We start from the raw sequence: 13,229 nt of genomic DNA on the forward strand, positions 1-13,229 counted from the left end.
TACAAAATGATACTGGTGAGGAGTGAGCTTCTTGACTCAGGTAGACACGCGTGATACTATGTGGGCAGCTCCTGTTTGGAGGGGAGACGAGAAGGCAGAGGGGAACAGGAGCTGGCTGAATGGACATGGAAATATAGGGTGGAGAGAAGCAGTGGCAGAGAACAACTAGGATTATATAGCTAGGTGTATATAAATTTTTGTATGAGAGACTGACTTGATTTGTAAACTTTCACTTAAAACACAATAAAAATTAAAAAAAGAAAAGTAAGAGACTGCTTTAGGGTTAAAGCATCTGACACAGCAGTTTCACTGATACTACAATCAGTCATGGCTTAACTATGCTGAGGACAATTGAGAACAAGACAAGTCTCTGTTCCTGCTAGTATTTACTAGACATAAACAAGTTTTGTTGGTTTTCGCTTCTTCATAGACTGAATAGTCAGGTTCCCATACGTGAGTAACGCTCTTGCTATGGACACCAAAGAAGGGGCTACCTAGGTTACTAAGTAACTCTGAGAGTCCTTTAAGAGGTAGGTTAGGAGAGGTTTCAACAAACCCAAATGAGAAAACTGCAGTGGCATACCCACAGGCTTGTCAAATACCTACTTAAAAGGCCTCTTCAAATTTGAATTTCTAAGGTTAGGAAATATGCTAAATCTGAACAACTGACATATGGTAAATAAATAAAGCCTGTTATGTGTTCAGAGAACACTGATACTCAAAAACAAACAAAATGCAGAAGGAAATGAGAAAAAACAAATCCAAATGGAGGCTGAAAAGAGTCAAAAAATTACAAAAGTTTTCTGGGAAAAAAAATCTTTTTCTATAAATTGTTTCACTAGAATTTTTATTTCCTTCCTACTCACTAAATGGAGGAGACTGAAGCCAGTTACTCTGCCAACAATGGCCACTGCTTTGTGCTTAGACACAAGAGGAATTCGTATGGGACAAAGCTACAGATAATTACAGACGCCTACAGAGCAATCTCCACAAAGAAATCGTCTAGTTTTGGAAAGAGAAGAATTCCCCAACACAATCTGCAATTAAAATATGTAAAGGAATTTGCCCCCTAAATATGTGCTGATTACACAGAACTTCAGAGCCTTCATAGGGGTGAGATGAGAAAAGTAAGCAAGAAACAGAAAGAGAATAAAAAAACAAAAACAAAACAAAACAAAAAACAGAAGTTGGAAAAAATTAACCAAATGGGTAAAAAAAGCCAGTGTAGAAAAACTAGAAAATTGAGCAAGCAAAATACAGTGATTTATACTTCAATTGATGTGATCGTGGCAGTACCAGCAAAGGCATAAACCAAGATGAATATTTAAAGTTGGGCTAGGATATCTCAATGTGGCTATGCCCACTTTATGCCAACATAATACAGTCATTCCCTAACTCATTAATGGTTTGGGTACAAAAATTAATTCTTAGGGGTGATGAAAAACTTTTGGAGATAGATAGTGGTGATGGTTGCAAAACATGGTGAATGTAATTAGTGTCACTGAATTGTACACTTAAAAACTGTCTTCTATTCACCCATAGAAACATTTATTGTGTGCTTCTTTCTGTGACAGGTGTTATATTTTCCTAAAGGAAAAAAGTTAAAAATGCCAGTTGGTTCCAGACAAGCACACAAAATGCTACTTACTTTACAGAACTTATAAATAATGGTACCATCAACCTGAGGCATGTGTTTCAGAATTGAGGACTGCATGATACAGAAGGACTGTCTAAGCAGAAGTAGAAGGAGAGAATTTTAATTTCCCTTTTTCGCCCAGGGCTGACCATAAGCCAACTTTAGAAAAAGTAGGTGGAGGGCCCTTTTTCCCTCTCCTGTCCCTCTTACCTGTCTAATGTTCTTCTCTATTTCCTACCTCACCCTCAGTGACTTTGTGTAGCCTGAATCCCCCAAGTAGATGTTGGCTTCCACACAGTATTCCATCTCTAAAGTTACTTATCTTTCCTTTTCTCTTCCCAATAATTTACAATAAGGTGGGAATGACTGATAGCCTCCTAACACACACAAATATATATTTATTCCTTTTCTTTAAATGAAAATATTTACTAAATAAAATGAATTAGTAAGATTTTGGGAAGTGTAACAAAACTAAAAGTGGTAAAATTAAGATTGAAGAAAAACTTGATTTCTCAGGAAAGAACAACCAACCAGGGGGTTTTGCACAGGAAGTCTGTTCTCAGAATTAGCTTAAGGTAGTCATGCTTTTCACCCCTTCTTCACTTCTGTATCTGGGTTTTTGTTTTGTGTGTATGTGTGTGTTATCAAACAATAACTATCAAAGTAGGGGCAAAACAAACAAACAAACAAACAAACAAACAAACAAACCAAACCCGTTGCTGATGAGTAGATTCTGACTCATAGCAACCCTACAGAATACAGCAGAACTGCCCCATAGAGTTTCCAAGGAGTGCCTGGTGGAACTAACTGCTGACCTTTTGGTTAGCAGCTGTAGCTCTTAACCACTACACCACCAGGGTTTCCAAGTATAGGCAAGAGACTATGATAATAGCAAAGTGGAGGCTGAAGTAGCCAACCCAGTAAGTGTCTACCTGTAAAACTGCAAATATATTAAAAAGATACATTGGGGTTTTATTGTGAGATCCCCTATCCAATTATTTTGCTGCATGAGACAATTTGTCATAAAATTCTTTTAATCAGAAAGCTCCCTAGTGCTTTTATAAAGCATGACTAGGTTTCAAAAAAATTCAGTGAATATGTTTTAAAGCAATATATTTTTAAATGAATGGGATACACACACACATATGTAACCTTAGGAATATATATATACACTAAGGTTATTAGTTTGTTTTGAAGAGCAAAGTGTATATTAGTACCTCAAAATGTAATGTGTAAGGAAGAAATGATTAAATTCTTGGCAAACTTTTATGTGTCAGGAGAAAATGCTTGAAAACCTTATCATTTAAAGAGCAGATGTGAGTACTTCCTGGGCTTGTCCATGTAAATAAAATATAACAGATTTGGAAATGTTTAGAAAACTTGTCAACCACCTGTGTTTGATCCTTTTTACCCCTCTCTTTTATCTTGCCTCTATAGATTTTCAGTTGTTTGTCTTTCTAGCCATTTCCAGGAAAAGGCATCTGGGACTTGATATTTCCAGAGGGAGTTGAGGGATGGGGTGGGGAGCAGTTATACTATACTCTTGGCTCAGAATGCAAAACTTTATTCTGGAAGCTTAAGAAAAAGAAATTAGAATTTGTTTTCAGAATCCCAAAATACATTACAGTTAATTTGGCCTACAGAGTTCATAGTTTAAGTGTTAATTATCCATTCAATACCACAGATCTGTCCTAAGTGCAAACTGAGGCAGTAGCTCTGCTGCTGTTAGTCTCCTGAGGGGAATGAGTCAAACTATCTGTCCAGCTGCTGCCTCGCCTAGTCAGAAGCCTCCAAAACTTCTTATTTTCTCTTTCCATTTAAGGATAGCAGAAAATATTTACAAGTGAAAATCCTGTTATAATTGGATTTCCCAATGAGTTACATATAAAGACCTGAGGAAACAGCTGGGGCAATTGGAAGCCAGACCCCTCCAGCACTCACCCCTACCTGCTGTGTCTGTTGTCTCTGGATGGCTCTCACTTTGGGAACAGGGCTTTCTCTGGAGGAAGAAGACTGTTGCCGGGACCGGCTCCCATTCTGCACAGGTTCAGCCACCAGGGCTGCAGATGCCACTGACATGCTCCCCGTGCTACGTAGGGAAGCACTGTGAGGCAGGGATGGTGGTGGTTTGGCTCGGGCACCTAACCCGGCCTGGTCCATTTTTCGGATTTGGGCCTGCCCAGTACTATTTTGCCGAGGAAGGGCGAGAGGTATGTGTCTGTCTGGCACAGTGTGCCGCCTGGAGAAGTCATCACTCTGAGTGCTACGTTTGGTGAAATCCTCCATGCTACTATTGCTAGGTCCACTGAGTTTGAAGTCTTCACTGTTACTTTGGCTTCTGGAACTGGCAGTGCTTAGGTTCTCCAAACTGGAATCCACAGAGGCCTTTGGCATTGTTGGAACTGGATTATTGAGGTGATAGACTGGGTTCTGGAAGGACAAGGGCTGGAGGCTGCCTGGTTGGTTCAAGGCTGGGTGCAGGGGCCTCCTCACTTGGGGTGCACTCTGGGGAGTGCTCTGGGTTTCCCGAAGTTGTTTGATGCTGGCCACCTGGGTTATGGAAAGCTGGCTTCCGGTCAAACGCATAGGCACATCAAGCATGACAGAGGCATGCTCCACTGGAGCAGCGTGAGTGTCCTGTAGGTCCATGAGAGAGATGCTCCGACCATTAGGGAGACTACTTTCCTTTTCATCCTTTTCAGAGTAAGTCATGCTCTGGGAGGAGGCTTGCTGAACCAGCAATAATGTTTTCCCTCTGAAATAGCTGTCTGTGTTGTCCTGGCTTGGAGATTTCAGTTTATGTAAATCACTGTGTAAAAGAAAAGGATCCTTAATTACTTTTGAAGCAATTTCAACATAGCTAAAATTCCTCAACTAAGGCATACGAACTCTTCTGAAGGTTCACAGGCCCAATATGGATACTTAAATTTCTTTCTAAACTCAGATTTCATCATCACAATTCTTAAGAGTAAAATCCATTTTTAGTTTTCCCCAAAGGAGTAGAACAACACTGTCTTATGTCACCCTAACACTGTCTTTGGTTTTTACTAGAATTCCAATCATTTCCTAGTGAGATTTAAACCCTTCCAACAGTATTCTACTTCATCTACTTAATCTGTTATAAGCCTTCAAAAGGAAAAGTTGTGCATATACAAAGGGTCCCTGCTAAGGGCACAAGTCTTGCTAATTCAGAAAACAAAGCCTAAAGGTCACCTTTGTATGTATCTGTCTAGCTGACGTAGGAGCTATAAAATGGTTTAAACTGAGGTTCTCCAGTGTTTTGAATGCTACAATGCATGAAAAACATCAATTTCATAAAGCTCTTAGTCTTTCATTAAGTAGGTCATAGATTTTTTTATGTTTCTTGGATATATTACAACTCTATATTATCATTTCTAGAATATAAGTTATCCTGGATCTTGGACATTATCAAGACAAACAATTGGATTTCTCTCAGGTCAGATAATTCTTTTCAGTTGCTCATATGACTTTAAAGTTGTAAACTGAACAAATAAATAGATTTCTGCCAAATCTCTGAACATTCTGAGATAGTAGTTCGAATTCTTTCATACCTGTCAGTGGGGTCCTCAAATATTTTCTGCAGCCCAGAAGAGAGGCTTCCACTGACATTTGGACTGGAGTTATGCTCAGTGAAACGTCTCAGTTGTTGTTGTATTGGTGTAGGATTAGTCAGGGACTTGGTAATATCAGCAAGGACACGAGGGAGGGGTCCCAATTTTGCCACGGTCGCCTGTAGGAAGGAATTTTCACCCTAATTGGATAATAAGCATTGCGACATCCACCACAGATTGTTTTGGGACACGAGGCCCATTGATGGAGGGGTGGAGGTTGGAGGGAAGGGTAGGTGTTTGCATATGGGAGTGGCAGGTTCATAATGCATTGTTATGGAGCAGCGGAACCATGGCGTCGAGATGAATGGAGGAGGCGAAACAAGGTGCGGCAGACATTGAGGAAAGAAAGGAAATAGAAATTAGGATTATGCAAATAAAAATTAAGACATGCTCAATACAACCAAACTACTGCCATTCCAACTTAAAACAGACATGCAAAGCAAACTAAATCTTTGGGAGGAGGCTAGTAGATCAAGGTGGGGAAGGGCAGGGGAAGATCAAACACCTTCTAACCAAAAGGAACTTAAAGACCAGAGAATCAGCTAGTGTGATGAAACTTCCAAGGAAAAGGGATCATGTGAGAAAAGAAATGCATGCCAACATACAAAAAGGTGCAGCATTCAGGGTCCAGAGCACTGCAGGGCACACAGATGATACTGCCATTCACAATCCCATTTCATCTTGGGAACCTTGATCCATTGCTAACTAAGTTTGCATCAGCAAGGCAAATTTTTTTTTTCTTTTTTAACAGCAAAATCAAATAAACTCTCCCTAGGAGGTATGTCTAGATGTACTCCTGGTTCCCAGGACCAAACAGAAATTAAAAAGGAGAAAGTGTGTTTACATAGCAAAGCCTGTTAAAAAGACCTTGACCCTGAATAAGCTATGCTTATTTCACAAGATAACTATGTCTGCACCCCACTGATGCAGTTAGTCAACAAAGAATAACCTTTTAGCACTCACTTTATTCATCTCAAATATTTTTTTCTTTAGGGGATTCTTATTCTCAATAAAGTTATGGGACTCCTTAGCTATTATGCAGTTTCACATGGTTGCCTTTGAGTCTTCTTTGTCTTCTCAATAATCAATACTGGCAAATGGGTACACATGCCACCTGAAGAATGCATTTACTTCCTCAACTATCTTGAGCCACAATTCATATTTGAGGAATTTACCCTCAGCATATAGCTGCAAATTAAAATCTAGCTAGCATTTCTAAGCATGGAGGCTTAGAGAATAAGGAATACTTTATTGTTTTACAAATATTTTAAGCACCTGTGGATACCCTATCATTTTTCTTAGGAAAGTGGTCTTTGTTAATAGGTTTTACTCCCCCCTTCCCCCAGAGTTTATTGGTACAACATTTTTAAGGATAATAGGAAAACAAATACATAAATCCTTATCACAGAAAAATAACTTTGTCTTTTGAAGTTATTCTAACATACCACCATATATGTTTATAAATACCTGTAGCAAACAAAAACATCAATAAATAATTACTGTGATAAACCCAGCCAAAGTCTGTTAGGTTATTTTCTACTACAAAATCTATTTCTCTTTTAAAAATCCCAGGATAAAGGAAATGATTGGCATGGTATAAATTTAATCATTAATACGGTATATAATAAAATTGAGCTTAAAGTCAGAAAAGGAATGAGTAAAAGTGGTATTTTTTTCCCCATATTCTTAATTCACATCTACAGAAAAAGAAAACACCAGAATTTTCAGATCCCAGGTGACTGCAGCACTAATATCAACCCTCTGAATTGCATAATAAAAAATCTCATGGGTAAAACTAGTTAAACACGATATTCTCAATATATTTCTGTCAGTATTTCTGTTAGAAATTACCACATGTGATTTCATCTCATTTTCTCATGTATGAACAAGGCTGAATAACCAAATATTTAGTTCAAGTTTCTATGCAAGTTTTCAGATATACATACGTGTGTGTGTATATAAAATTTACAGAAATGTACTCCACTAAATCACATAATTATTTAAAAAGGTATATTAATAATTTCATGGCTTTTGCAAATTTCATGGTTTCTGGGTCACTTTTTTTTTTATTTTACTCCAAAATTATAAACCATTTACTTCCAGACTCATAAGGTAAAAGGTTAGTTTCATTGAGCAGAAGGGTGAGTGCTATCACTTTCTAGATAATTTCCAGAATTCAGGTAAAGTTTCTCCCATGTTCTATTACCCTTCTTCCAGCCTGCTTTACCTTATCAAGTTGGGAAACTACTTCCCACAATAAAGAATGCAAAACTGAAAGCTCTCTGCCCAAATCAATGTAACCATCAAAGCCTGGGGTGTTTGAGATGGTATCTGGATTAGAAATCTCCAAAAGAAAGCGCTTCATTCCACTCCATTCATGTTCTAAAAAATCATTCATGAATGCCATGTATTCCTCCTTGTTACCAAACCTGAAACAGAGGGACAGAAAATGAGAAAGAATATATTTAGGAAAAGAGATGTGATCCTTTGAGTTGAGTTATGCAGGTCTGTGATTTTTTTATTTTTATTTGTGAGGGGTAACTAATTTTATTATCTATAAATGATAAATACTAAAATATACTTCCTTACTATCACTTTAATACTAAACAACTTTGAATAGCTTTCTGTTCTCTATAGTGTAAAGCTAAATCTCCTTTATCTGGCATTTAAAGCTATCTACAATATAGCTCTTACCTACCAAATTCTCACCAGTATATACCTTCCCTGTTACTAAGCTTCTTCAAAGACTTCCAAATATATTCTTTTTCTTCCCCAAGACTTTGCTCATGTTACATATTTCCACTACAGAAGAACTTTCGCTTTTCTGCCTCCTAGATTCTAGTTATCCGTAAGGCCTTGCTTAAGTGCATAAAATACATTCTAAGATAAACAAAAAATAATTTCTACCAGAATTAGCTCAAATGTGTGTGTGTGTATACATATGTTGTTGTTATTCATAAGGTTTTCACTGGTCAATTTTTTCAGAAGTAGACTGCCAGGTCCTTCTTTCTAGTCTGTCTTTGTCTGGAAGCTCTGCTGAAACCTGTCCATCATGGGTGACCCTGCTGGTATTTGCAATTCCTGTGGCATAGCTTCTAGCATCACAGCAACACACAGGCCGCCACAGTACAATAAACTGACAGATGTGAGGTGGTGTGCATATGTTACATATCTTATACATGTAAAAATATATTTATATGTGTATATATTTTATTGGCTTATATATAAAGTACACAAAGTTAAAATAGTTTACTTCTAAAAAGCTACTATTTATACTAGAAAATAATCTGTCTTCACTATTAAAAGAACTCAAGAAAAGGTTTAAACACAGAAGAAAACATTCTTTGATGGTTATGAGGGTGGGAGGGAGGGAGAGGGGTATTCACTAACTAGATAAAAAAAAAATTTTTTTTTTTTTTAGATAGTAGACAAGAATTATTTTAGGTGAAGGGAAGGATAACACGCAATACAGGGGAAGTCAGCACAGCTGGACTAAATCAAAAGCTAAGAAGTTTCCTGAATACAACCAAACACTTCAAGTGACAGAGTAGCAGGGACAGGGGGCTGGGGACCATAGTTTCAGGAGACATCTAGGTCAACTGGCATAACAAAGTTTATTAAGAAAAATGTTCTGCATCCCACTTTGGTGAGTGGCGTCTGGGGGTCTTAAAAGCAAGCAGCCATCTAAGATGCATCAATTGGTCCCAACCCACCTAGAGCAAAGGAGAATGAAGAACACCAAAGACAGAAGGAAAATATGAGCCCAAGAGACAGAAAGGGCCACATAAACCAGAAACACCATCAGTCTGAGACCAGAAAAATTAGATGGTGCCCACTACCACCAATGACTGCCCTGATGGGGAACACAACAGAGAGTTCATTAAGGAGCAGGAGAAAAGTGGGGTGCAGACTAAAATTCTAGTAAAAAGACCAGACTTAATGGTCTGACTGAGACTGGAGGGACCCCATGGCCCCTGGACTCTCTGTTAGCCCAATCTAAAACCATTCCTGAAGGCAACTCTACAAAGATTAGACTGGACTATGGGACATAAAATGATGCTGGTGAGGAGTGTGCTTCTTAGATCAAGTAGATACATGAGACTGAGTGGGCAGCTCCTGTCCGGAGGCAAGATGAGAGAAGGGAGAGGGGACAGGAGCTGGTCGAGCGGATGTGGGAAATACAGGGTGGAGAGGAGCGTGCTGCAACATTATAGGGAGAGCAACTAGGGTCACATAACAACGTGTGTATAAGTTTTTGTATGAGAAACTGCCTTAAATTGTAAGCTTTCACTTAAAGCACACACACACACACACACACACACGATCTCTCTCATTGAATGTCTAATTTCTTTTCAATTCAATTCTAATAGAAACTTATCTTTAAGCATCCAATTGAATACATCTGAGCTCAATTTTACAAGTATGAATTCCTTCCCACAGTCATTTCTTAAAACTACTTTTTAAAAATCATAAAAGTAATACAGAGTTTACTGAAGGAAAATTTGAAAACACTGAAAAACAGAAAAAGTAAGTGTGGATGCACTCACTTACACCACCCAAACATTTCTACTGTTTACATTTGAGTGCATTTCCTTCCCAACTGTTTTCTCTTTTCTTTTTTGTTTTGTTTTTCACTTTTATTGTACTTCAGGTGAAGGTTTACAGAACTAGTTTCTTAAATACTACACATATTGTTTTAGGACAACCCCACGACATATCAACACTCTCCCTTCTCAACCTTGGGTTCCCTATTACCAGCTATCCTGTCCCCACCTGCCTTCTAGTCCTTGCCCCTGGGCTGGTGTGCCCCTTTAGTCTCGTTTTGTTTTATGGGCTTGTCTAATCTCTGGCGGAAGGGTGACTTCATTACTGAAGCTGAAAGGGTGTCTGGGGGACTCTTAATTTTCTTTTAAAAAACTTTAAACCTACAGAAAAATTGGAAGAATATACAATGGACACACATATGCCTTTCATCTATATTAATCAACTATTAATGTTTTGCCAAATGTGCTTACACTCTCTCTATATATGCACATACACGTTTTTGTTTTGTTGTTTTCTGAACCATTTTAAACTAAGTTGCAGACACTGCCTCTAAATATTTTAGCATCCCTTTCTTCAGAAAAAGGACTATCTCCTACATAAGCCAATGCCATTACCACACTAAAACTCTTTTTAAAAAACATTATTCAGGAATCATCTTATACACAGTCTATACTTAAATTTTACCAATGTATTTTATAATTTTGTTTTTTTCTCCCCACAATTCAATATCTAACTGAGTTTCAAGCATTACATTTGGGTATGTCTCTTCAGTTTTTTAATCCAGAACAGTCTCCCCCATCTCCATCTTTTCCATTTTTTATGACACTGGCTTTAGAAGTGCCCTGGCCCGTCTTAGGCGATAAAACCACAGTTGTCTGGTTCTTCCTGACTTTTTTATATTCAGGCTTTTGTGTTTTCATATTGTTGGGATAAGAGCATATGTACCATTTGGTATTCTGTCTTTTGGTTTTGTTTTGACTATTTTTATTAGCACTTTTCAGTGAATATTATACTGTCATAATTTTCCATATTATTGGATATTCTTTTTAAAGACTGTTTGTACCCCCTGCTGTTGTGTCAATTCCGACTCATAGCGGCCCAATATGACAGAGTAGAACTGCCCCATAGGGTTTCCAAGGCTGTAATCTTTACAGGAAAAGGAGTTCTGGTGGTGCAGTGTTAAGCACTTGGCTGCTAACTGAAAAATTGGTGGTTTGAGCTGACTAGCTGCTCTGCAGGAGAAAGATGTGGCAGTCTGCTTCTGTAAAAATTACAGCTTGGAAACCCTACGGGACAGTTCTTCTCTGTCCTATAAGGTTGCTGTGGGTTGGAATTGACTTCACAGCAATGGGTTGGGTTTGGTTTTTAATTTTTAAGGGAGCAAATCACCACACATCCTTCTCCCTCAGAGCAGCTGTTGAGTTTGAAGTACCAACCTTTCAGTTAGCCACTGAATACTTCACCACTGTACCACCGTGGCTCTAAACATTGTAGTAGCTGCAAATATCCTACTGAATGGATATAAGTTGTTTTCAATTCTTTGCTATCCTTAAAAACACTAAAAGGAAAATCTTCTAACGTGAGTGATGAAGCTTCCATCCTTATCCAAACTTTAGGCCTCATGTATTTTTAAAACAATATTTCTTTAAAGTGGTTATAGTAGTGTCACCTACTTGGCGAAGTTGGCCAGGTTCTGGATGACCTTGGCAATAAGAGTTAGAGTTCGAGAGGTGCGGTCATCAGGATACTCCTGCATAAGGTTGAAAAGACTGGGAGACATAATGGCTGGGCAGAGAAAACGGAGAAATAATGAGGCACTAATGAGCCGCTCGCTGATGTCCTGCTTGCCTCGGTTCAGGCACTGCTGCTTCCATGATGCAAATACTTCTTTCAGCTCACGAGGGAAAACACTGGGGAAGGGAAAAAAAATCAAAACCTCTAAATACAAGTACCATAGCCTAGGAAAGCAAAAGCAATCCTATTCTGACCTAATACATCTCTGAAAAAAAAAAAAAATTTTTTTTTTTTTTCCTAGAGCCAGGCTGTGAGGGAGGGCCTGATGGAGAGAGCTGTCTGATTCATGGCTTGAGAGGTGAAGGTGGAGGAAAATTTACAGAAGGCCACACGGCCAGATGGAGACTGGAAACCCAAAGCTACAAAGCTCAGGGATGAGTATAAATTTAGTTTCGCAAAATGGAAATGGCATGAGGTTCCTGACTAAACCCTGTGGCTTAATATGGCTCAAGACTGTTTAGCAAAAACCTTCCAAAATCTTACCAATTGTTAGGTTTGAGCAATGGTCAAAAATCATTAACACAACTGTTTAATAGTAAATACCTTTAACAAACCAAAAACCCACTGCCGTCGAGTTGATTCCAACTCATAGTGACCCTACAGGACAGAGTAGAGCTGCCCCACAGAGTTTCCAAGGAGTGCCTGGCAGATTCGAACTGCCAACCTCTTGGCTAGCAGTTGTAGCACTTAACCACCACGCCACCAGGGTTTCCAGTAAATATCTCAGAAAGCCAGAAAAATACTTTCGGTATTAAGAGAGTGTGCTGCAAATATTCTGGGGAAAGATTATATTTATATAATCAGTTCAGGGGCACTGCCGCTTACAACAGATTTATTTTAGACAGGATTATGTTAGGGAAGCTTGCAATTTTTCTTCTAAGCCCTTCCTTTGGTTGAGAAGTAGCAGTTAACACTGGGGTGGCTTTTATATGGTATGAGGCACTGATACTAGCTCACCAGTAAGAGTTGATGATCTTGCAGAAAGCCAGCTCGCAGCACATCTTCAGGTTGCTCTGATGGTCTATCAGTTCACTAGATGAACATTTGCTGGGATCCACTTCACAGTTTTCATCTGACTCATACAGGGCTTTGATGAACTCCCCTATTTGAAGGAGAAGATGACAGATAGTATAGCTATAAACAGTATCTTTCTGGTTAGAATAAAAGGACTTAGGATTTCTGCCCTAAAGTGCATAATGGGGAGTTCTTTTCTGAGATCTGAAGTGGAGGGCTTTGGAACCCAAGAGTTACCACATCTCACACATCACATTTATTTCCCTTATCCTGGAAGTGGAATAACAGCAGTCATTAATGTCAGCATCATAGCATTTATAAGCATAATACTGATACTACAGTAGACAGTAACTTTCATCTCAAATCACAGATATAATTAGCATGAACTTGTTATTTCTTTCAAGACCCCCCTCTACAGGGTGACTAATGTTTTTTGTTATTATTGTGATTTAGGTGAAAGTTTACAGAACAAATTAGTTACTTATCAAACAGTTAATACACACTTTCCCTTTCTCCATCCCACATTCCCTGGGAGAATATTTGTTGACCACCTACTTCTGAAAAATCAAATATTAACATTCTAGAGTTCAGTGAGCTAAACACAATTT

General features: G+C 38.6%; 1 protein-coding gene across 8 annotated transcripts in view; it reads right to left on the minus strand.

The window, feature by feature from the left end:
* The window catches only part of RASAL2 (RAS protein activator like 2), a 429,713-nt gene that overhangs the window by 21,196 nt on the left and 395,288 nt on the right, over nt 1-13,229 (minus strand). For 4 of the 8 annotated variants that reach the window (XM_064276597.1, XM_064276595.1, XM_064276598.1 and 1 more), the window contains 5 exons: nt 12,565-12,709; nt 11,487-11,723; nt 7,496-7,697; nt 5,209-5,408; nt 3,578-4,445 (listed from right to left, as the gene is read on the minus strand). In XM_064276597.1, coding sequence (XP_064132667.1) covers nt 3,578-4,445; nt 5,209-5,408; nt 7,496-7,697; nt 11,487-11,723; nt 12,565-12,709 — 1,652 coding nt within the window. The remainder of the gene's footprint in view (nt 1-3,577; nt 4,446-5,208; nt 5,409-7,495; nt 7,698-11,486; nt 11,724-12,564; nt 12,710-13,229) is intronic. The other 4 variants (XM_003410875.4, XM_023549239.2, XM_003410874.4 and 1 more) reach the window with 3 other exon arrangements.

This window comes from Loxodonta africana, chromosome 25 (assembly GCF_030014295.1).
Source record: "Loxodonta africana isolate mLoxAfr1 chromosome 25, mLoxAfr1.hap2, whole genome shotgun sequence".
Lineage (NCBI taxonomy): Eukaryota > Metazoa > Chordata > Mammalia > Proboscidea > Elephantidae > Loxodonta > Loxodonta africana.